Raw genomic sequence first — 24561 nt, 5'->3', positions numbered from 1 at the left:
TGGGGGCACCACCTGGGAATCTAGATATAGAGGGGAATAAAAAAAACAACAGTGCCCTGTCCAGGCCGCCCCCATGAAATACAGTTATGCTCACCAGTGAGGCAGTTTAATATGTGCTTCATACACAGTGCCTCAAACATATGAAAATTTCAAATAAAAAGGAATTGTGCATAGAATTCTATTTCAATTTGTCTTAAAACAAAGCAGCAAACCTCTTCACCTCGAGTCATAATCTGGCAAAGTGAAATTTATATAAATATCTAACTGCCATGCTGCTCCCCATCCCTGGAAGTACTTCTCGTTTTCCAAGATATTCTCTCTGTTTTAAGGGATTACTTTCAATGGAGATATCACCGCTGAAGCATTTGGCACAGAGCTCCATGGGCCCTAGGCGATCTGGCACCGTCGGCGAAACGGAGTGATTAAACGGGTCCCGGCTCCTGTCCCTCTGTGTAAGCTACGCATATAAAAACTCATTAGGTCGTAACGTGTCCGCTGTTATAGCAGGCTGCAAAGCACTCAATAATCTGCGGAAAGTGAAGTCAGATCCTCTCATAAAACCCCCGGGGAACTTTCTGATTAGATCCGAACTTTTCTGCAGAAAAAAAGTGGGGATTTCGTTAATCGTTTTTAGCATGTCAAATTTTCTCCATTCCTAGGGCTACAAAATAACACAGGGGTTAGGGGGGAATTATTGTATAGGATTTGTTTGTAATTATTTTTATTGTCCTATGATGGAAACTCGTGGTGTTTCCTAGCTATGGGTTAATGATGGTTGGTGGGCTTTTGCTCCTAGCTGTGGGGTTCCCTATGAAATTGGACAGTTTCCTGCTGCCCAGATGTGGCCTAGGATCTGGCCGTCTGGACTGGCTCCCAGATGCACTGTGCCATCAGTGAGTGGTTAACATCTCCCACTGGGTGAGGATTGGACGAGGGAGTAGGAAGGGACGTGCTCTGTCAGAAGGCCTCCTTTCAGCAAGTCTTCAAATGCATACAGAATGCAGGTATCAGCACATCCTTGGCTATAAATGCGTGTCAGTCATTCGGTGCCAGCTTGCCTGCTAAATATGAAATAAATAATAATTGAGTGAGCTGTTCATGTACATCCTGTCCCAAAGAGATCACTGACCTGAATTATTCAAGCAAGCAGATGCCTACTTTTTCCTCATTCTCTTCATTTCTGTTTCCCAAAATCCACACCAGGATATTCAGTCTCTCTATATACAGTATATGGACAAAAGTATCGGGACCCCTGGGCATTACGTCTACAGGATCTTTTATGACATCCCATTCTAAACTCATAGGCATCAATATGAAGTTGACCCCCCCCCCCCCCTTGCAGCTATGTAGAAGAGTTGCCGCTCTTCTGGGTAGGCTTTTCACATGATCTTGGTGTATGTCTGCGGGACTTTTTGCCCATTCACCCAGAAGAGTATTTCTGAGGTCAGGCGCTGATGCTGGGCGTGAAGGCCTGGTTTGCAGTCTCCGTTCTAGTTCATCCCAAAGGTGTTCACACCAAACTCACCCAAACATGTCTTTATGGACCTTGCTTTGTGCACTGGGGCACAGTCATGCTGACAGAAATGGACCTTTCCAAACTGCTCCCATAAAGTTGGGACCATAGAATTATCCAAAATGTCTTGATAAGTTGAAGCACTATGAGACCCCTTCACTGGAACTAAGTGGTGTAGCCCATCTCCAGAAAAACAACCCAAACCATCATGCCTCCTCCACCAAACTTTACAGTTTGGCACAATGCAGTCAGGCAGGTATCATTCACCTGGCATCTGTCAAACCCAGACTCATTCATCAGACTGCCAGACAGAGAGACATGATTCATCACTCCACAGAACACGTTTCCACTGCTCGAGAGTCCAGTGGTGCTGTGTTTTACACCACTCCATCCCATGCTTGACATCATGCTTAGTAATTTGTTAATGCATGACGCTTCTAGACCATGGAAGTCCATTCCGTACAGCTCATGGCACTGGGGTTAATGCCAGAGGACGTATGGAATTAGTTATGGACTCAAAAGAGCACTGGAGACTCTTACGCATCATGCACCACAGCACCCTGCGACAGTGTCGCCGAGTTTCTGCTCTTCCTAAACGCTTCCACTTTGTGATAACACCACTTACAGTTAACTGTGAATATCTAGCGAGGAGGACATTTCACAGAGTAACTTATAACAAAGGTGGCATCCTGTGACCATATTTGAATTCACTGATCTCTTTAAAGTAGGGGTGTCCAATCTTATCCACAAAGGGCCGGTGTGTATGCAGGTTTCTGGGGTAACCTGTAGGTCAGCTGTTCACACCCCGGTGTGAGGACTCTTCAGCCCTTTGCGGGTAAGACTGGACACCCCTGCTTTAGAACAACCCATTCTTTTAAAAAAGTTTGTAAACCTGACTGCATGACTAGGTGCTTGATTTTACACCTGTGGCAATGGGTCTGTGGCAATGATTAAAAGGTGTGTCCCAATACTTTTGTCCATATATAGTGCACATATAAAGAGTGTTCAGATAAAAGCTAGCTATTTGTACTTCAAAACTACCCTTTTAGTGCACAAGTGATCTATTTTATTTTGGATGATTATGTCATATTTTTCCTGCTTTCCGTTTACACGTTTTCTACCACAGAATGAGTGGCACGCATATTTTAAGAATACAGCTAGGCATGGTTACAAGAAAAGAACAACTTCCTATGCCATGTCATGCCGTATTTGTTCGTATATTTCCCGGACTAAATCCATGTCCATGTCTTATTCAATTACAGACAAGCTGGAGTAAATATATCACATTTGCGAGGGTTAGGGGCGGAAGATCTCCGCGTTTGTGACAGCGAGAAACGCTTAATTACTACATGGTCTGAGACAGCGAACACGTGAGTCTCATTGCCAAGATGAAGTTGCGCGGCGTACTCAAGAAAAGATGCGTAGATTGCGCAGTTTTCTTTTCTTTGTAATAACTTTCAATATTAAAGATATAGTCTGCACTTACTGTAAAATATTAAACAACACTAATAATTAAAACCTTGTGTGATTTTATGCTATCGAAATCATTTGCAGTACTGTTTATATATATTTCGCTTACTTGTCCTCCAAAAATATTCCCATTTTATTGTTGACGGCCAACTCGCAAATAAGCGAAACCACGAATGTCAACTTCGCGATTATGGAGAGGCGACTGCATTTAGAGATATAATTTTGAGCTACCAGAACTATGAACATTCAAGGCATTAGCCTTGAACAAGCATTTTATAAGAATGAATACAATTATCAGAAAGTTCTTGGGGAAATTATGCCGAACCTTAATAAAATCTTTGTAGATGTGCAGGGCTCGGTTTTCCGGCTCAGTGAACACTTCTTGGTAATTCCTCAACTGAAGTGACCGCTGAATGTTGCAGCACAAAGACTTGATGCCCTACCTGCATGCGAGCGCCGGAGGTGTCCGTCACTCAGCGCTCGGCGCGTCCAATAGGGCGGCGCACGCTGGTGGTGGCTCCTCCCTAGTGCATTATTGAAGTTTCTTTAGTTTCTCCAGCCTGAGCAGCACGCAGTGTGTCTTGCTCGCAGTGTGAAGATAAAAAGCACAACAGCTGAGAGAATGTTTTCTAGGAATGTCGGTGTATGTCTGACCTTGTGTCTGTGGATTACAGCCCCCTGGAAGCTCAGCACCGTCGGTGCAAAGAAACAGGACGAGTCCTCCTTGAGCAGCAGCAGCATTTATCGAGCGAGATGCGCTTCCAGATGCCTGAGCCTGCACATCACACGCATATCTGCATTTTTCAAGCATTTTCAGGTAAAAGCACATGGACTTTGTAGCTCAGCGAGTCGGAGGAAGGATGTCACGCACACTATACTGTATAAACTGTACTATACTATACTGTATAAACTGTAATTTGTTCTGATGCCTTGATGATCATACTTTTACGTGGTCTCGTTTTTTCAGTTCTTTGTGAACTTTAAACTGTCTTGAGGCACCTAATTTACATATCTGGAGTTAATATAATTTTTTAAAATAGAAAAACAGAATAGGAATATTGATTATCCTATAACATTGCTATTTATCACGTAATAATTACTTAATCCAACTTTTGTTATAGCGTTAAGATATAGTTATCAAAGTTACTGACCGGGTAAAGTTTGCGAGTGCTGCGCGTAATTTAGTTATCTGTGAAGTAATAGCTGTCGGCAATTTAGAATTTCATCATTTTTTTTCTCAGTTTAGGTACCTTAACATCCTTGTACGCAAATTATTAAATTGATCCTTTATAGTTAATGTCATTATGGTCAGTGGAGTAATGGTTATCAGGCCTTTAAGAATCGAAGATTTGTACACATGTTGACAGTACAATCAATTCTTTAAAAATACACTCCGTTATACAGGTTACCAAAGCCACCCTTTTACCACTTTATTACATCTACCATACCCAGCCTTTGTGAATGGGGAGGGTTGATATAGAATTATAACAGTACGTTTTACTGGCGTATACCTACACAGCAGTCTCAGCATTAATCGGCGTTGGCATGTAACCAAATATGTACTAGGCCTATTTATTAACTTGGACGGGTATCAATGTAATTATAAAACACGAAGTGCTTCTGTTTACTTTTAGAGTTAAATATATTAAAATTACATTTCTACTCCATCCCCGAATTCTCATGTCATTAATTTGATTTAAAAAAAATAATAATAAAAAAGATGGATTTTACACGGGGGGTTAATATCCTTTTGGCATTCTGCATTAATATTCTGTTAATCTACTGGTAATCTGATTTTCCGGCCCGAAAATTGTAACCTGGGCGTTTCATAACTGCTCGCTATTTGCAAGGCATTAGAGTACGATCCTCCGGGCGATGTCTGAAGTTGTTTTCACACTTCATTGGAGGCACTGTTTTATGTAGAGCTTCCGAGAAGGGAGCGCCGTATATCTGTCTTTCACTGTGTTGTAAAGCCGATTTAAAGTCTTTTGAATTCTTTAAAGGCTTTTCATAGGCAAATGCAGTTGGACAGAAATTACAGTATGTAACCGTGGAAAAAACATTTCAGACATAAATCGTATTGTCTTTGTAGCAAGTGTTACTAATTTCAGCATGGTCGACTATTATAAACATTAGAAATCGATTGTTCTGGAAACACTTTCTTTTTAATGACGATGTTATGGCAAATAGGCAAGTTTCAGTCAAACGCACACTCTAATGGAAAATAATATAATCCATTGAGTTTAATCATAAAATGATTAACTCAGTTATGCACTGCATGGATTATCGAACAGTGGACGAGCACTGTGGGCTTTCCAACACTAGGCACTTAAGATGAAATGAGAATCTGATTTTTTGATTTGTGATTTTGTGTCTTATGACCTGACTCCTTTGCAGGCACAATCTCATTAAAGATCTTGACGTATGAGCCAATGCAGATACTTCAGCTTTACTAATAATGTTCTGTCTATAAGGATAAAGACATATTTCATATAATTTAGCCACTAACGTAGTAGCCATCTGCTCATTTTAACAACAGAGAGATTCTGACAGAAAACTCAAAGCATAACGAACCTTTGATAGAGAGAAGAGGTTCAACAGGTTTGCCAGTCTCAAAATAACTTGCTATTGCTGCATAAGCGCATTAAGTGGAAGGTACTGTGATCTCAGCAGGACGTCCATGTGGAAACAGGAGGTCTGGTCAGCTGCAACAACACACTCCACCTCCCTGTGTCCTGCCACCAAACGTCACAGTCACACCTCGTAGACTGCACCCTCTCTGTGGATGCTGGCCTAGGGAGATCACAACGTTACTATTTAAAGAGCTCTCTGTTTTCTTTTGGCAAGGGTTGACCTCAACAAATTTCTCAGCATGTTCCATCTGTGGTTGTGAGGTGCATCATTACTGGGACTCTCCTGTCTTAAATGAGTAGACGTTGCTGCAGGCCCACTCATATGAAGACGTCTGTTGCCATTTGGAGGATGACGCTTTAGATTCAGAGGGTCATTTTTGTCGTGCGTAGTTGCCTGAAATAATACGTTTTGTCCCGGCCTTCCAATTTACCTCTCATAAAAATAATAATCTTCCACACATCCACCCTTTTTGCAGTATCCACTTGTCCAAACTACCAATCCCGTGATTCCAAAACAGCCATATATCCTTGTGATATGAAGCTCTGTTATGAAAAAACACCCTACAAACTCTTACCTTTATACTTCTTAAAACAGCTGGAAATCAGGAAATAGGTTTGTACATTTTTCAGCACAGATCAGAGTCCACTGCTGCAGAGCACATCCTGTAAATGCCCGGCATATTCTTTGGTAACAGTTATTGGGGTGGACGTGTTATTGGGGTGGACTCTGCATATGCCTGTCAATGCTGAGCGGTAAAATGAAAACGCAAGTAACTATTGCAGTGGAGCATTTGAAGTGGATCCATAAAATGCTTTTATCATTTTCTTAATTCTTGCCATTGACTATACAGGATTTTCTTAGAAGCTTTAAAAGTAAATAAAATAATGTGACATTTCATCTTTTATGCTGTAAATATTATTATCCAGCTATTTCATATGAGGATACCTATAGTTTGTTTTCTGTGCATTCTAGCAGTACCAGTATTTGGGGCAGAGTGCAGTCTTCTCTAGCATGTGAAGTCTCTTAATGTCTGATCATATTCAAGTACAGATTTCGTTCATATGTAGGTGTGAATTTGAACACATTCTCAAGTATTTAAACGATCTCTCTGTTCTCCAACAACAGCGAAAGCATCTACCTCATGTGAGATTATTTTTAGGAGGAAGTTTTATAAGTCTAAAAATAAAGGTGTGTCAATGTAGTTTTGCTGGGCCACCAAGAGCCAATAAATGTTGCATCTTAAATTTAGTGACTCATTCCTAATGTCTAGGCTATTAGAGTTTATGTCTTACATGTGAGATTTGCGGAAAGAAAAACATTGGAAAGTGGATTTGCTCTATTCCCTTGTTTTCCTCTGATATAAAATCACTCTGGGTAGATTCCAGGCCCAGCCACTGCTTGTCTCATGTGTAGCCGTTTTCATTAGTTAAGACAGGATGAATAGAGGCCTATGTTGCCTGGTTTCACCTCCCAGTGAAAGCATTTTAACCATGACAGGCTTGTCAGTAAATCTCTTGTCTTCTGAGGTACCACATGTCCGAGAGTTTGGACCAATGGTGCTCCACAGACCTCAGTCTATGTATGTTTCAACAAGTTGCCTTCATAAAGTAGGTCTCACTGAGAACCTAAGTTGTTTTAAATTTATTGACTTTGCATATTGAGATATTTCCAAATGCAATAAACAATAAACAGAGGAGTCTGGATTAAAGTATAAAATTTAACGTACACTTCCAATGTAGAAGTTTATTCTGCTATTGTTGAATATAATGCTAGGTTTACAAAATAATGAATAAATAAAGTGAAAAGATATAGTGTAACAAAATGCTATGTTATACATCCATCCATCCATCCATTTTCCAAACCAATTATCCTACCGGGTCGCGGGTATATTATACATATTCCAGAAATTAACCTGAATCTCAGATAAGTAAAATATAAAGTTTTACATGTAAAATCTAGAAAAGAGCTGAATCTGCTGGGACAGAAACAGTGTCCCATTTAAACTCTGTATTGATACATAAGCAGCCTGTCATGTCAGCAAAATTTCATGATGCAATCCATTCATTTTGCTTTTTAATCCAGCTCTCACACAATGATGTAATACACACACGCACACAGACACACACAAACGCACACAGACAGGCAAAATAAGACAAAGAATTTTCCCTCAACTTGAAGGTGGTTCTTCTTGATGGTATCATATCATATGAGAGTGTGTGAACTTAATGAAACAACACCAGCCTTGCGATTTATCTCTGTATGCAGGATCCATAATGAACTCCTCTGTTTTGTGCTCTTCTTGATCTTCTCAATGACATAATACTAAGCATTGAATCCTGTGTCTGTAACTGTGGGTTTTGCATGTGTTTCACAGAATTTCTGAATGTTTCATTTCTACAAAATGTGGATTAACACAAGAACAGCGAGTATCTAGCACTGCATTGTGATAAATTGGCTTGGAATGTGGTCTGGGTTTTAAAGGATCACAATCTGCCCTATAATTATCCGTACTTTGTGTGACATGGATGGGTCATCCTGGGACAGCTGGCACCTCAACCTCCTGATCCTCTTTATTACAGTGACAGGGACATGGATCAGAACTAGATGCCAGACTATGAATATCACCAGAGCCCTGTCAAAGGCATTGGTACTATTAAGCAGAACATATATATAGATCCATGGCAATTTATATACCAATGAGTGAAGTTCAGTGATTAGTATAACCATGAGCTTTACTCAATAAACATGGCCATTGATTATTTAGAGATTGTAAAGAAATTCATCAGTGTTAATACATTTTCATCACAGTTAATCAAGCAATGATTTTAAGCATGTTTTAACATTCATTAAAATTATAATGTATAGTAATATCTGACATGAGAGCAAATCGTTTTTGGTTTTATAAAACCATGCAATCGGTTGCATGTCATGAAACAAAATGGAAAATATAATGTAAATTAACGTGACAGCCTATTTTTGAATATGAAAATGGTGAATTACATCAGATGTTCCAGTATTTGTCATTGACTATGGCTTTCTTTGAAGATGGACACGCCCCTACCCTTGACACTGTGTTTGAAGGTTCACTAGTACCACACTGCAAATTAAGTCTTTTTCTTTCCAAAATCTCACTGGGAATTTCCAGTAGATTACATTATGTGAAGTGGCTTTGAACTTGACATTGAACTTAAACAGACTCCTAGTCAGCAATGTTATAGTCATCCAGTTCTTCAATTCCCTGTTGTCGTCTGTAACTTGCAGCACAGTGCAGGTATATGGGGCATGCAGTGACCTCTTGCTTGAAAAGAACACAGTATTAAAAGTATGATGTTGTTTTAGGTATTCTGTGGAATACCTAGAATGTTTAGCTGAGGTAAATTAGGGCAAGATCTCCCAAGAGAAGACCTAATCCAGCAGGTTACAAGTCTCTGTTCAGCTGTTGTGGTACCTACTACCAATCCAGTTAGCACCAGTGGAATACATCACAGTAACACATCGTAGGCACAGTATCTTGTCAACTGTGATGTTTTAAGGTCTCCTAGAATTATTAATTATTGCGACAGCCTAAACCATGTTTCAAGCATCCAGGCTTATTGTATTAAAGCTCACATCGTGCTGCATTAACCACTGTGTTACAATTATATAAGAAAATCTAGTGATATTTCATTATTGAACACTGTAAATCAGTCAGTAAGATGTGATTTGGCTATTTACTAAATATATTAAAATATGTTCTTCTTTAAGTAAGTTGTCAGTTGTCAGCAGAGTGAACTGCATTGCATTTCCCTACAAACTCAAGGCTACATCCGCACTGTTGCGTTTTAGTTTAAATTGCATCCTTGTCTCCAGCTTTGGTCCTCATTACCTCGGAGTTCTCAGCCCCCAATACAGAGACTTTTCATAACCCTCTCAAAACTGTGTACTTCTGAAAATTCAGCGTTGCACTGTGGAGGAGTGAAAACGAAGACTTATGAAAATGCAGGCTCTGAAGATGCCCTGATTGGACCTTACTTATCACATGGCCCTTCCCTGATTTGATCGTACTAGTTACAATGTCTGATTGGTCACCTGATCTCCCTGCATGGAAGTAAAAGGTACTTCACTATGGCAGGTATAGAGGAGCTGGTTTCAGTGGCGTTTTCCCTGTTGCTTACCTGTATGCAGCTAAATAGTGTGTTACACAGTGTGACTGCTGCATATTTGTGTACAGAGAAATTAATTTACTGGTGACTGTGTCGATGCACAGTGGAGATTGTTTCCATTTGAAACAGCTGAAAAAGTGTTTACACAAAAATATAGCAGTGTGGACATGAGCAAACCACTCCTTCCGTGAAGTGCTGAGAAACTACTTATACTGAAAGACAAGAAACTGCTTCTTTGCTCAGACACACTTAACACTGAGGTCTGAGTCCCAGCACCCAGCAGCTTGGCCCTTCCCTACACATTAGTCTGAGTAGCGCTCCCTGTCTCTGAGGGAGGATTGGCTGAAGTTGCTGTTTGGGTTACCTTTGCTAAATGTCAGTGAACAAAATGCGAGAGCAGGAGCTGAGGTCACAGTCTTCTGCTAAACAAGGCTGGCTGGGGAAATGGCTTCTCAGTTTGGCTCACTGACCACACTGTAAAACCTCAGAAATTATATCCCATTGTTGAATGTGTCTGCAAAAGTGGGGCATTTGTTTAACTTTGGACTAGGAGATGACTATCATTCTAAAACGTATCGGATGGTTTTTCTATGTTGATTTTGTTGTACTGTTGAAAGTATTTGATTATTTAAACAGTATGCGTGGTGAAACACCGCAGTGTGAAAATGAGGTGTTGATGTGCTCTTCTTTGTTCTGTGTTCTAGGGAAATGGATCTCTGGGCTGGTGTCAGAGCCATAAAGAGTGCTCAAAGGTAATGTCACAGGAGAGCATGTGTTACATGTGCTGAGAGTAACATTCAGTTACTTCCGATGAAACTGAGAACGGAGCCCGTATACATTGAGGGAAATCTCCACACATACAGTCTGGCATGTAGCTAATGGTAATCAAGCACATAATTAACTTGTAGAGAATGGAAATCTTATATAAGTGGAAGCTAATTAAGAGACTTTTAGCCATAATGGTTTATTGAGCATTAAGTGTCTGCGAATCAGATTGCAGTCGTCCCCCTCCATTATATCTTTCTGAGTACTTCCCAGCTAATAAGGTTTATGTGCCTTGAATGATGAACTGGGTTACAGACTCACAATACCTACTTATAAAATGCTATAACATTCATAAATGTATAAAAGACCAGTGGGTGGAATTAACATTATTGTTATTAATGCAGATTTAATAGTACCTTATAATTTTATCATATTTATTCCTATGAGTTTAAGTACCTGTTTTGTTATGCAATTTCCACTAAATTGACAATGTGTTATAAGACACATTTGATGTTGAATTTTCAAAGGGTCAGTGTGTTGAAAACGAACTGGCCTGTTTCACTCTGTTGGTATATATAGGTATATATATGGAGGTTGCAGGAACGTCTGCTTTTCCAAAATAGCTGCATTGCCATTGGTTTCCCTGGTGACTGGATTTCTTCCATTGTGACAGCATCTCATCCTGAAAGCTGGGTCCAGGGTGTCCTCTCACTCTGTCCCGGGTGTTGATGATGCTCAGCTGGTTGTCCTGGCTTCAGTAAGCTGTGCTGCAGGACTATGGCTGTTTGGAGTCAGGATGACATCAGAGCATGTGGTGTCCTGCCTTCACAATATTTAGATTTGGACCCATGTCAACACACACTGTCTGAGTACAAGGCAGGAAAGCAGGACCCAGTGTCTCTACTGGTACTAAGTCAGGAGAAAAAACTACATGCTGTCATCATTTGAGTAGAAAACGGAGAGACGAGAGGAGTAAGTGATAGAACGGCAGAGGTATGTACATTGTCAGGGTGATGACAAATAGCATGTGTCTGTGATTTCATCTGAGTCTGTGTTTACTGGAAAGAAGGGAGAGTCACAATATGAGAGCTCCTCACCTAGTCTTATTGTAAGCCACATTATAAATCATGTCCCAAAGGTAAAAAAAAATGTTCCTGGAACATATTGCTTGCTTATGAAAGCTGTCCACTATGCAAAATTCATCACTGCACCTCTTACGCAGAAATATTTTGTCCACACACGCCTAAACAAACAGTGTTCAGTGCTGAAACAGAGTCTGCCAAGGAGTCCTTGTTTTCAAGCTACACCTCATTACTTCTGAAAGGTCACAAAAAAAAAAGATGTTTCATCAACCGTACAGTAACAGCATATTCTTTCTGTCACTTCTCAGTCTTTGAGTCTTGTGGAGAGTGCAATGAAATCCTCATTTGAATGGTTATGGACAGTGAAATCTACCCAATGAGGTTAAATACATCTTTGGGTGCATCGTGTGCAGAAAATGGACTCTGACTTAGGTTATGGTGAAGTTGGAAACAGAATATTCTGCTACAGAGGTGTGTCATCACTCATTTATTTAAGTTGTTAGAAAATATATTTATTATCGTTTACTAACATATATTTACATTTGAAGGTATAGAACAGGACATCTTGAAAATGTAAGCAGTAAATAAGGCGATTAAATAATGGGTGTTTTTTCTGTCTCATGCCAATAAATGCAAAAAATACGAATATAAAACGAATATGATTAACTGAGATTGTTAAATAGACATGAAAATGAGAACGAGATGCACGTTTGGCTAGAGAGGAGGAAGCCTTTCGCTCTCGTTTGCTCTTCTTACAGCACCTGCAGCCTTCCCTTTCTGTAACAGTGGCGGGTAGCACCTTGCTACAGCTGATCATAGTGCATGTTTTAAGTTGGGGAGAATATATGGCCAATCACACGCTCACACACAGCTGCACAGCCAGGCTGTTAAAACGTCTGGGAGTGTTTTCAGCTTAAACAAGCATGACATTTATCAGCTGTACCTTAAGATGGAAGTCATTCCTATTTTTTATTTTAAAGTCAGTCTAAGAAAGTGATATGATGATTAAATTGACAGTAATATAGGAAGGCAATGGTTGTTTTTTCGATTTGGAGGGATTTTCATTTTTTGGCAAATGAATATAATTTATTTATCTACTGTAGAGTAATGTTATGTAAATATACACATTAACTCCTTGCGTTTGTTTGTACTGCTTCACTAGTGACTAGACACAGCTTTTTCAAGTTTACTTCAAGGGTCAAAACAAAAACAACAGAGGGACTTTGGCTGCTGGAACTTTATTAGCGCCACTCAGCCGAATAATAGACTAAAGTGTTTACCGAGGCACTCTGTCAAGATCACAATTGCCCCATGCTCGTTTGAACAATTTGTTCACTGGGCTACGTTTCGCATGGTCCAGGGCCTGATTGACTCGGGGGTGCCTGATTAGTCTCCTCTGGAAAATGAGCAGGAAAGTGTGAATCTGAAAGTCAAAGGGGGGAAGAGAATGTAGCGGAGTTTTGAGCTCTGCGGTGTGGCTCTGTGGGGTTTGTGGGGGCTCCTCTTGGGGTCCTTCCACAGACAATGGACTCGGAAAGATTAGTTAATGACTCCAACAAAGGGGGGCCTGACCTCTTCCATCTGTCAGCCCTGGAGGAAATCAAAGCTTCCCAGTTTAATCTGGGACTGCAGTGGTGATCTCGCCCATCTCGTACACCCTGTCTAAGGCTGACCCTTCTGCCAGCAACCCCATTGTCATTGTAATTAAACTCTGCTGCCCTCTTGCTATGGTGGACAGAGGGGGCACTTGGAAGTGCCAAGGAGTCATTAGCATGCCGTTTCAAAGTCCTGCCCTTGCTCAGCATGGAGACTCCAGAAGACGAGGAATGCAAACCTTTGTGTGAGCTATTGTACCTCTCTGTCATACTTTGGCTTGGAAAAAAAAAGATGAAACATATATCGTCAGTGTTGCCAATAATATAAGCAATGCGGAGTTTATTCATTGCTTCTGGCTGAATATTTGGATTATGAAGGGCAGAAAGAGCACAAACTTTTTTCTCCAATGAGTGCTTCGTGCGCAGAATCAAAAACTGGCATTGATTTCAAATTATCCAGGCTCCCAGCGTAAACAGGAAGTAAGCCTTTAGCTTCTTTTCAGCAATTTTTCACAGGAAAATGGGGTGAGCCAATGAACTTGATGATCCCGTTAGCTGGTATCCAACATATTGAAAACATCTTTAATGGAAAAACATCTTCTGCATAAAAAAACTGTTTTATCGACTTATGGTTTGCAGACATTTAATTGCATCAGACTGAGATTCTCATAAGCAGAGGTGATATACCCGGGTTTCTTAATCTGTGAAATGTGGCTCGCATGAAATGCCTGAGTAAAGAGGAACAATTTCTGTTCACTTAAAGTATGTCAGCATTGAAAACGGATCTTACTTAAATTGATCATCATGGGAAAACGGCCTCCAGTTCAGTTACGCCTTTCAAAGCCCCTCTCCCTCCCTTTCTCATGCTAAAAAACGCCTGACTCCCTTAACAATAGTCAATTTTCTAGGTCAATCAGTCCAATGAAAGTCAGGCTGGAAGCAGAGGAGCTGCCTTGAGTGAGCATTAATCTTCATCAGAAAGGAGTGCACATTTCAGCATAAGACAGCACTCCTTCCGGCTTGCTCTGTCAATGTGTCAGCATCAGCACTGGGTCTTTCTGTGGGACCTTTATGTTTCACCTCACAATGTGCGCCAAAATTCATCTGTCCTCTGAAAGAAGTGCAAAGATGAGTGCTTGTGGGCTGTTTTGTTGTTGAGTGAGGCTGAACCTGTTTGTCTACTAGGATGTGCTCTACAGCACCTTTTGTTCATGCCAATACAGTCCAAACAGGATGTGGTTGACACCCTGCCTTACCCCTGCAAGGCAAAGGACGATAACACAAAATCCCCAGTTCATTGCATTAGCGTCACAAAGCTGTGAGATACCTCAATACACAGTCCTGGGCTTTTTTATGCTGAGAAACTGACTCTCTGATCTAGAGGGATTCAAACTCCCACCATCACACTGCAGGGAAGGTTTACAAGGAATATATTAAAATCTTTGCATCCTGTATCAGGATAATATCTGCATCAGGATAAAATTTGTTATATAGGTGTCTTTAATTCTGCTAGTCGTTCCTTATGTATCTCCAGTACACATGAGCTTGTGAATTGTGGCTGTAGTCCGAGCATACAGTACATATATCTACATGTGTTACGGTTTGGCCGGTGTGACACCCCCGTTCAGCGCCTAGCGTGTGGGTGGCACTGGAAGAATGAGAAGGGCATGTCAGCCCCCAGCAGGAGGGGTCTGCTTCGGTCACAGTTGTTAAGTTTCCTCTGGTGGAGGGAGGGGGCTACACTATTGCTTGAAATTGTGTAGCTTGTTACTTGCATTTTGGGTGGCACAGGAAGGCTGCGGAATCAAGAGGAGGACCACAGATTGTCAGCTAGCTCAACGCTTGCTTCATTGATATATCCATATATCTATTTCTCAAAGTTTGAAGGTCTAAATGAGGCTAATGTATCTTTGACTCTGTGAATGCTGAAGCCAAGGTCAATGTCTCAAGATTTATTCCTCACAGTTTAGCTAGTTGCAAGCCATCGGTTGAGTTATATATTTGGAGTATAGTGACACATGGTTTTTAATGAATACAAAGAGAAAATGCCCTCAAACATTCCCAATATTCTGCTCGATCACCAAATCTGTAGCATTTATTGTATTTAGTTTCTATACTTCCTTCTCAGAAGAGACTATGTCCAGCAGGAAAGTTTACAAAAACCCTATTGGATGGGAAACACATCCTCTGTCACAGAGTGGTAGATAGCGATAGTGTCTTTTTCCTTTTCGTCTTGTCTGATCTGGCAGGACCTGATAAATGCATATGCGTTGGAACAGCCTGGATCTCCTCCTTCGCCTGCTGAGAAAGGCGTGCAGAGATGAGGGAGATCCCCTTTGTGCTTTCCATGATTTAAAGTGAGATCGGCGAGCCCCCTGATGTTTGGCAGTAATGTAAGGATTTGTCATTGTAATATTCCCGTCTGGCACGATGTCCACTCTCTGTTGGCTCAGTGAATAAATGCACTTCAACTGAATATCAACTTTAGGGTAATCAATGTCTTGTCACTGGCCTCCTATCAAAATATTATGTCCCTTCTGTAAGTTGTTCAAATTGCATCAGTCTCCATTAATTGTTAATGTGCTCTTATTATGTTTCAATGATTAGTAAAATAAAGAAGGGATTCATTTTGCAGATCTCATGGAATGGAAGTTTTGCACATTTCTGCTCCTTGTTGTCTGACTAAAATGATTGTGGAGCCTAAAATATGCAGCTGATTCTTCAATGTAGTGATGTCATAAGGGCTCGCAGTGGCCGCAGATGCCAAGTTCTCCGTTGGTAGATGGGGGTGGATCCCTGGGGCCATTGTCAGGACATTCCAAAGGGAAGTCAGCCCAACAGCACACATCCTCCCCAAGCATGCAGACAAATGGGCCGTTTGTGGCATGTGAGTTTACCCACAGACACACCAACCCCCCCGCTGGAGGTTGGCCTAAAATCACATTGGCTATGCTCCTGTCAAACCCAGTTACATTTATTTTGGGTTAACAGAGTTCTTGTGCACTCACTGATAGATCAATAGAGTTGTGTGAATGAATGAATGGATGGATGAGTAAGTATGGATACACAGACACAGTGCATCATGAAGTGCCACTCGGGTGCCTGCTCCAGAGTTTTAATGATAATGATGATGGTTTTTTTTTTGGATCCATATCAACCGAACAGGTTTCTGTGGTGCTAAGAACATTTACTAAGGACCAGTGGGTCAGCTTGGACAGTACAATCAATGTTGCAACTGCAGCTGCTGAAATCCCTAACCACCGCTTATCTGTAGGCTTAAATGTCTAATCATTCCTCATTTATTCAGATCTCTCAGTTTTCTTTTTAATCCTGACCGTAATCCCTACCCTGCCTGTAGGCTACACTTAACATGCACGGCACAGACTGAAAGAGCTCGCCCTGAGGTTGGTTGTTTAAACACATGTTGATATAGCCAGAAAATTTCTGCTGCTGAGTGGGATGGAAATTGAGAGACACTGAAAGCTTGGAAAGACTCCAGTCTCTTCTGACTGTCGTGAGCTTTAAGGACAATGATAGAGCATGTTTTTAATTTAGAATGTTTTGTGAAAATGGCTTGTTATTCTTCTTCTTCTCCTTCATATTGGCATTTCCCTGTGGTCACAATGAGTGGGTTTAAGACACGAAAACCTTAACCACTTCGCCACCTGCTGTCTATGAAGAGTATGTCAGAAATCAGTCAGCGTGTGACAGGCTCAGACGTCTCTGCTGAGACGATCCACCATCCGTGGGCTGACTGTGGACTCCACGGCTGTCACAGCAGGAATCAGAGCTCGTTAGTGTACAAACCTTGTCATGTGTCTTTGTTTCTCGTCTCGGCTCAGGATACACCCAGCAGGGGCCACTCAACACGGTCCAATTGAATTTAATTGCCTGTAATCCCTTCAATCCCAAAGTGTGCATGAGTGCTACTTATCTTTAAACACAACTGCCAGCTAGCAACGCACCGCTTTCCTTCTAGTGGCAGAATGAATTAGATCACGAGATGTGGGCACAGGGGGCCGATACCTTTTTCGGTTGGAGGACAGCCATGGTGAAGGTATCATGGTCTTAATACCATCGCATTAAATGAGATGAAATGTCAGCAATCGGATTCTCGGATATGCTTATCATTTCAAATTTCTGTAATTGAAAATTCTGTTCAAGTCATAATAATCAAGCCTAAACGGTGGTTTAAATTTTCTCCAGCATCTGGCTATTTATTTTTAAAAGAATATAATAGTAAGTTGTGATTTTCCATTTAAAATCAATTTAGGGTACAACGATAACATTTGCTACTTTTTTATTAAATGCCCCAAGAAGACACCCCTTTAAATACGTGACTGTGTCTTTTTCAATAAAAGCATAAAAATGGAAAAAAAGAAAAAAAGTTCAAATGTCTGGGGAAAAATAAATGGTACAACAGACTGCATGCATGACGAGTAGGGGTAGTGCTCTTCCCAGGGTTGCCCAATGGTAGAACAACAGCTAACAGCCAGCAGGAAGCATGGATCTGAACAGGAACTGAATTAGAAAGTCTACAGCTATGAAAATGCAGAAGGCCAGCAAACTCACATATATTCAGCCAGCGGCAGTTTTGCTGCTTCTTTCGCATATGTTAAGATGAGGGCCCAAAGCGTGTCTACAGTGGCATTGCTACCTTGGTGTGATGCGGTGGCTCAGTGCCGTGTCATTATGGCGATAGACATGTTTCATTCCTTAGCGGAATGAGCTCAAGCAGCCGCCCGCAGTGAAACCTTTTTTTAAAAGCTCATAAATAAGGCAACCCCCCCCCCCCCGATTGTGTGGACCCATGCATAATTCATGATCCCGCCTCCCACCCCCCAGCCCCCTCTGCTGAGATATTTCTCTGAGCTTCTTTGTTGTGTTTTCCTCTAACTGCGCTCAGATAAATAATTAAATTCTCTTTGTGTAATACCACCTGCTGCGCCCCCAACTGGGCATCATTCCTATTGCGTGGCACAGAAGACGGCAGCTAGGCGTTTACAGCACGACACGAAAAGTACACACAGCATGTCTCTCCCATTCACTCAGCCAAACAGCCCGTGTCACATGCCCTCCTATCTGCTATCGCTTGTGCATTGTCTCCAAATCACAAATCCTGTAAATACAAAAGCACAAAGGAGCCGATGTAACCAAAAAACTCAAACAGAGAACCTGTTTTGAATTTTCTCCCACAGGAAGTCAGCTTCTTTTAAAGGCTATTTACTTTTATTGTCATGAAACCATAAAACTATTTGTACCAATCATTTGGACTGTGTCAAATTCATATCCTTTACATACTGAAAAATGTGGGAGGTCTTAGCCATTAAACATGGAGTTACATGTCAGGGCCCTTTAAAGAATCTGCCTTTTACTTCTCAGCTTCCAAATACTATGGTGACAAATGGAAATACATCCATGTAATCAGAAGAATAAGGGGAAGTAATGAGGATTTATATGCTTGTTTGTTTGTTTGTTTGTTTACTTGGGACCAAACACACCTCCAAAGACCCTGTTCCCTAATGAACGTGGAGCCTGTTTCATACCTTTCAGGCATGTGAAATAACAGGTCAATAAAAATTAACCATTAATGAATTGGCAGTCGATTAATGGCTACCTGCCTACAGGTGATCCCTGCACTTCACCCCTCCCTGACAGATGCCCTCCCTGTCCGCTCCTTACATTGACCCAGCATCTATTGCTATAGTGGTCTTGGTTGTTTAGAAATGGAGTTGCTGCTTAGCGTGCCATGGATTTCAGTTTTATATCTGACGTGCGTATTGTTGACATTTATACTCTGCCAGCATATCCCTGCATCTGTCAAACAGAGGAAAATGTTGAGAAAAAGACCTATTTCCTCATAAATATTTATGCACAGATGCATGGGAAATATTTTACATACTGGTGTCTCAAAAAAAAAAAAAACAATATTTCTGGATGGAGACAAGAGATTTTGTACTTATGTATGAAGAAGACAGAGTCTTTCCCAGAGAATATTCCTTATGAAGAGCATTGAAAAGTGAACTTAAGTCTGATTTGTTATTCCCTCAGGCCACTGAAGTCAAAGCAGCGCTTTCATCCTCCTCTATTGCAGCTGCACAACTTATAGTTCTGAAATCTCAAGGCATCCGCTTGCTTTGTTTTCTCTAAACCAATTTTTACTGCCTTACCGGATGGGGGGCGAATTGAAAAGCTCTATTTTATTGTTCAGCTGGATGGAGAGGAGCGACACTTTGAATGTGATAATAATGAGATGTGAGGGAGCAGCTCCATAAAGGAAAATAAGCTCTTGTAGCGGCTGTATGTGTGTTTGGGAGTATATGGGGCCGACAGGAGCCTGGTCATGAGTGTTGGGGATGAGAAGAGAAGCGCTGGCAGGAGTGGGTGGGGCGCCACAGGGTGTGCACTGGGACCTGTCTTAGGAGCCAAGTGGGTGCGGGTGTCCATAAATATGACCACACTCAGAAATCGGGTGTAATTGAGAGGGCCCATACATTTTTACTGGCAGTTGTGAGTGCAGCAAAGCCGAGGCATGATTGAGATTCTGGGTGGTTTCAAGCCGCAGTTTGTGATCGCCGTGAGATTATGCTATATTCTGTCTCCTGCAGGGGTGGGGTGATTGCCCCCTCCCATCAAATGCATCTGATTTAAATAAGAATAATAATAAAAAACAACCTGGCACAGAAATTTGATTATCTTGGTCATAGAATGAAACATTAAGTGCAGAAGTCTTGTTTTGCTTGGAAACAATGAGGAGAGTGATGAGGTGATGAGATGGGATGTATCACTCTGGTGACCAGGAAGGCTGCTGGCTTCATAGACATTTAGGAATCAGTGTAATTCGGTCATGTCTTCAGTCATACAGCAGAGTCCATGTTCTTGCAATACAATGCTGATGAAAGACAGAGATCATATTAACCCTAACTCACAATTGACCTGTCAACAGAAGCCTTGTGGGAGAGTGGATGGGAAAAAGTCATGAACCCATATTTCTATACACTGTGGGGTCCGCGAGATGACAAAAGGGAAGGTAACTGACGTATCATAAACGCCTTTTGGTTGGGCATTATTCATTCATCCATCTTCCACCATTTATCTACAATTGAGTCATTATTTTTGAATTTGTACAAACAGTTTACATTTTAGTGATACCTTTATCAGTTACTTAAATTTCATGCTCATTGCAGCACTAACCATATCAGCCAGAAAAGTTATGCATGCTTTATGCGTGTCATGCATGCCTTATGCACTCCTCATGCATGCCCTATGCACGCCTCATGCACCTGTTATGCTCGGCCCATGCACGCCTCATGCATACCTCATCATGCCCCATACATGCCTCATGCGCGCCTCATGCATGTCCCATGCATGCCTCATGCACCTCTTATGTACGCCTCATGCATACCTCATCATGCCCGATACATGCATCATGCGTGCCTCATGCATGCCTCATGCACCCCTTATGCACTCCTCATGCATACCTCATCACGCCTCATGCACGCCTCATGCATACCTCATCACGCCTCATGCACGCCTCATGCATACCTCATCACGCCCCATACATGCCCCATGCACCCCTTATGCCCGCCTCATGCACGCCTCATGCGTGCCTCATGCATACCTCATGCACACCCCATGCTTGCCTGATGCACACCTCATGCATACCTCATGCCCGCCCCATGCACACTTCATGCGCACTTCATGCACGCCCTGTGCACGCCTCATGCATACCTCGTGCACGCCCCGTGCACGCCTCATGCATACCTCGTGCACGCCCCGTGCACGCCTCATGCATACCTCATGCACGCCTCATGCACGCCCCTTCTCTATCATCTGTGTTCCATGTTTACAGGTATAGGTCCGGTATGCATGGGAAAGCATTTCTTCCAAATTACATCAGGCATGTGTGTTTCCCTCCCTTATTTGTGTTATGTCGCCCGTGGCGATCTCCACCGGTAGCGCCTCACGCTTCATAAACCGAAGGGAAACACTTGGGCACCATTCATCCATATGTATTTGTTTACTCTGTCTCATTCCCATTATTCATAGTTTCCGTTGTTCCAGTTATTCCTTCTTGCAAATGTGGGCTTTTATGATGGCTGGATAATGATGGCGCCCCATTCTCGTGGGCAAATTTACTCCAGGAACCACCCTCCCCACATCTTCCATTGGCCCCCAAGTACCCACCCCATGCTGATAATTATGTGAAGGCCAACAGGCATTGCCTAAAGCAGCTAGTTAACTAGACCTATGTTCACAACTTTCCACACAAAGGGATTCCCCAGTGCAGGCTTTCACCTTTGTGATTTAAACAAATGTGAAATCTGGAGGTGGGACCAGACCTGAAGTGAAACATTATTGGCGTGATCTTTTGCAGATGATTCCCCAATAGATCCAAAAAAGTTTGAAAATAATGATGGATTGTCTTCTGTCACTTGTGGTGGGGCCTTCTCACATACATGATGTATTCACACCCTTAAATGAAAGATTTCCATCACATTTTTGCTGTGTGTCTGCAGTAGATGGATCATGAGAAATGGAAGAGCTATGTTAATTTTGCATATAACAATAAATGTTAGACTGTAAGTCATTTTTAATAATGTAGTACATATGGAGTCCCATAAATATTTAGGGTGTTACCTCTTTGCCTTTAATTCCATAAGAATTATCTGCAATGCTGCCAAAAGGTGGACCCAAGCCTCTTGACTTGTGGTATAAGGGGCCCATGAGTATTGTAGGAATTTGCTCTAGCTGGAGACCTAAGGCTCTTCAGTAGAGCTCTCGGGCTTCTTACATGTGTATGTATAGTGATTTGTGTAGGGAATCCACCAGGCTTGTAGCTTCTATATGGGTTCTGAGGGAGGGAGAGGCATTTTGCATCTGGAACAGTTTCATTAGAGGTCATCTGTGTCTATAAGCTACTTGGGAGGGACTTGTGAGCAGAAAGCAGGCTTATTAGTGCAATAAAATGAAGCAGATTTTCTGGATTTCAGCACACAAGGTGGCAGATTACCACATTGGATCAGAGAGATTCACTGCTACCCAAGGGTCTGTTTCCTTATCATACCAAAGTCATTTTGCGCTGTGCTGCAGAACAGGGTGGATGGTGGTTTCTGGTTGACCATTTTCTTAAACAACATTCTTACTCCCTTCTTGCTCAAAATCTTATACGACGTCATACCTTATTAATACTTCACAAGTGAATTTCAGTGAGGAACAACGGAAGAGAAAATTCCTAAGACTAACTCTGCCCATTTCTGTGGAGTTTTTGAAATTTGATTTAAGGTCTTCGTTGGATGAACTGAGTGAGCTTTGGTTCCCAGTTCTGTAGCATATGATGAGGAAGCCTGACTTTAGGTCTTTGGTGGTCTCCTCTAAAAAACAACAACAACAACAAAAAAATTGTGGAATTGTGGAAATTTACTCTTCAATGACACCTTTGTCACGTATTCCTGAAGATCATTTGCCTCATGTTACTTTATTACATTTGCAAATAAAATTCAAGTCTTTCCATCAATTGCAAGTAATACTCTGTTACTCTTATGAAGCCATCAGCATCACAAAGCCATTTGTGGCATTGAGGTGGGTCAAACAATAATGGAGCGACCAGAATCGCTGCACTGAGAGGCTGGCAGGCGAGCACAGGGACCATGACTGGCTGGCTGGAGGTGGGCTCTTTCCCACACACTCCATAAAAAGGAGTACACCTTTCACTGAGTGCTGTGGAACGACCATGACTCACTTTAATGAGGAAATGAAAGCATCATAACGAGAGCCACCTCTCTTGGCGGCTGTGTGAAATTCTTTTTAGGCATTTGTGTTTTTGCAGGGGAGGGTTTCTACTGCTCTTATTATACGTATCATAAAAAGATGGTTACACTTCACTAGTTAATTACATTATGGTAACCTAGAGTGCAAAGCAGTTCAGTAGAAAAAGAAGTCGAGCCATATGTCAACGATAATGGGAAGTATTTATGACTGGAAATTAGCTGTAATATTGCTGATTGCCTTTCAAATTAAATCAGTTTATCTTGCATTCACCACAAGGACCTGCGAGGATCGGCGACCCTGGGTAATTAATGTGACTGTTTAGTTTCGGAAAGAAGGTTAAGAAGAGCTGGTTTTAAGGTCAAGTGATGGTGGTTAAAGCTGGCATTTATTTTACTAGCTAGAGTGAGAAATTTATCTCTTCAGACAGCTTTGGGAGAACAGCTCCGCAGATGGCCGGGTGAGATGTACGATTTCCAAAGCATTCCCAGATGACATCAGTTACACCAAATAATAAAATTACAGACGTATTTACCAGCCTTGTCATTCTCTGCAGGTTAGAGCCCATGATGTGAGAGGCACTTCATTTATCTGTAAAAGGCAAAGCGACCACAACACGTGCATGTTGTTATGAGGACATTTTCTGAAGGAGGTTCACCCTAAAATGTGTAATTATGCAGCTTGCCCTGGTGGCCCTGTGTTTATCTTCATTTCTGAAGGCAGTGTTTTCTTATCCTTTTCAGACTGAAATGTCAGTAGGACGAATCTTTTTCTTAAAGCCACCTGTGGTCCTGATTATTTGCCAGGTTTCACAGGGAGCGATATTATTTGCTACTTTAAGTCCTATGTACAAGAAGAAGTCACATTTGGCTCTTTGTAGACCCATTTCAGGATCGTGTCTGTGTTTAAATATGATATGTTTCATTAAATAATCCAAAGTACACTTAAGTTATTAATTTTGTGGCACGGTTGTATTATTAAGCCCCACTTTCATCCGCTGCCCATGCAACAAATTGAGTAAATATGTTCCATGTGCTCTGAGAGGGAATCCCAGAAATTCACAGGGAGCATCATTCATCAGCGAGGCTGTTTGTGCATGACGCAAGTGTGTGAAACTGGAGAGCAGATGTTGATGTTCGTGCCAGGTAGGTGCCCTGTCCAGATGTGACGGTGAGCTCTATAAAAGGGGCACTGGAATGGAAAACCTGTAGGCTGTGGTTTGTGGTACCTGCGTCTAACCCTTCCTCAATAATTCTTTCACTTCTCCCAGGGCCACAGTGCACTTTCGTGGGGGGGTGGGTGGGTTGTATGTTCTGGATTGGCATCCCAGAATAGTGAAACTCCTCTGGACGTGGGTCTTGGCTGTGAGGTGGACCGGGTGGACGAGATGGCGGTCTCTGCTCCAGTGAGGATCGGCTCTTTCATGTGGTTTGGCCTCTGAACTAACAACACTGCTCTCGTGTCTTTTTTCAGTGCCTGGAGCCCTGCAAGGAATCCTGGGATCTGAAGGAGAACCAGTGCCAGGACTTGTGCGAGGTACGTCACCGTGCCGACGATAAGCACTGGGATTCCATGAAGGAAAGTATGGCAGA

The 24561-nt window shown here is 41.9% G+C and overlaps 1 protein-coding gene across 2 annotated transcripts in view; it reads left to right on the top strand.

Moving 5' to 3' along the window:
• The first annotated feature begins 3522 nt into the window (after window positions 1-3522).
• The window catches only part of LOC125748642 (anosmin-1), a 33419-nt gene continuing 12380 nt past the window's right edge, over window positions 3523-24561 (top strand). For both annotated transcript variants that reach the window (XM_049025184.1, XM_049025104.1), the window contains exons 1-3: window positions 3523-3800; window positions 10464-10511; window positions 24443-24505. In XM_049025184.1, coding sequence (XP_048881141.1) covers window positions 3606-3800; window positions 10464-10511; window positions 24443-24505 — 306 coding nt within the window. In that variant the 5' untranslated portion in view covers window positions 3523-3605. The remainder of the gene's footprint in view (window positions 3801-10463; window positions 10512-24442; window positions 24506-24561) is intronic.

The sequence above is a fragment of the Brienomyrus brachyistius genome, chromosome 1 (genome assembly GCF_023856365.1).
Source record: "Brienomyrus brachyistius isolate T26 chromosome 1, BBRACH_0.4, whole genome shotgun sequence".
In the NCBI taxonomy this organism is placed as follows: Eukaryota; Metazoa; Chordata; class Actinopteri; order Osteoglossiformes; family Mormyridae; genus Brienomyrus; species Brienomyrus brachyistius.
Note: the sequence above shows the minus strand (reverse complement) of the source record. Positions and strands in the feature narration are given on the sequence as shown.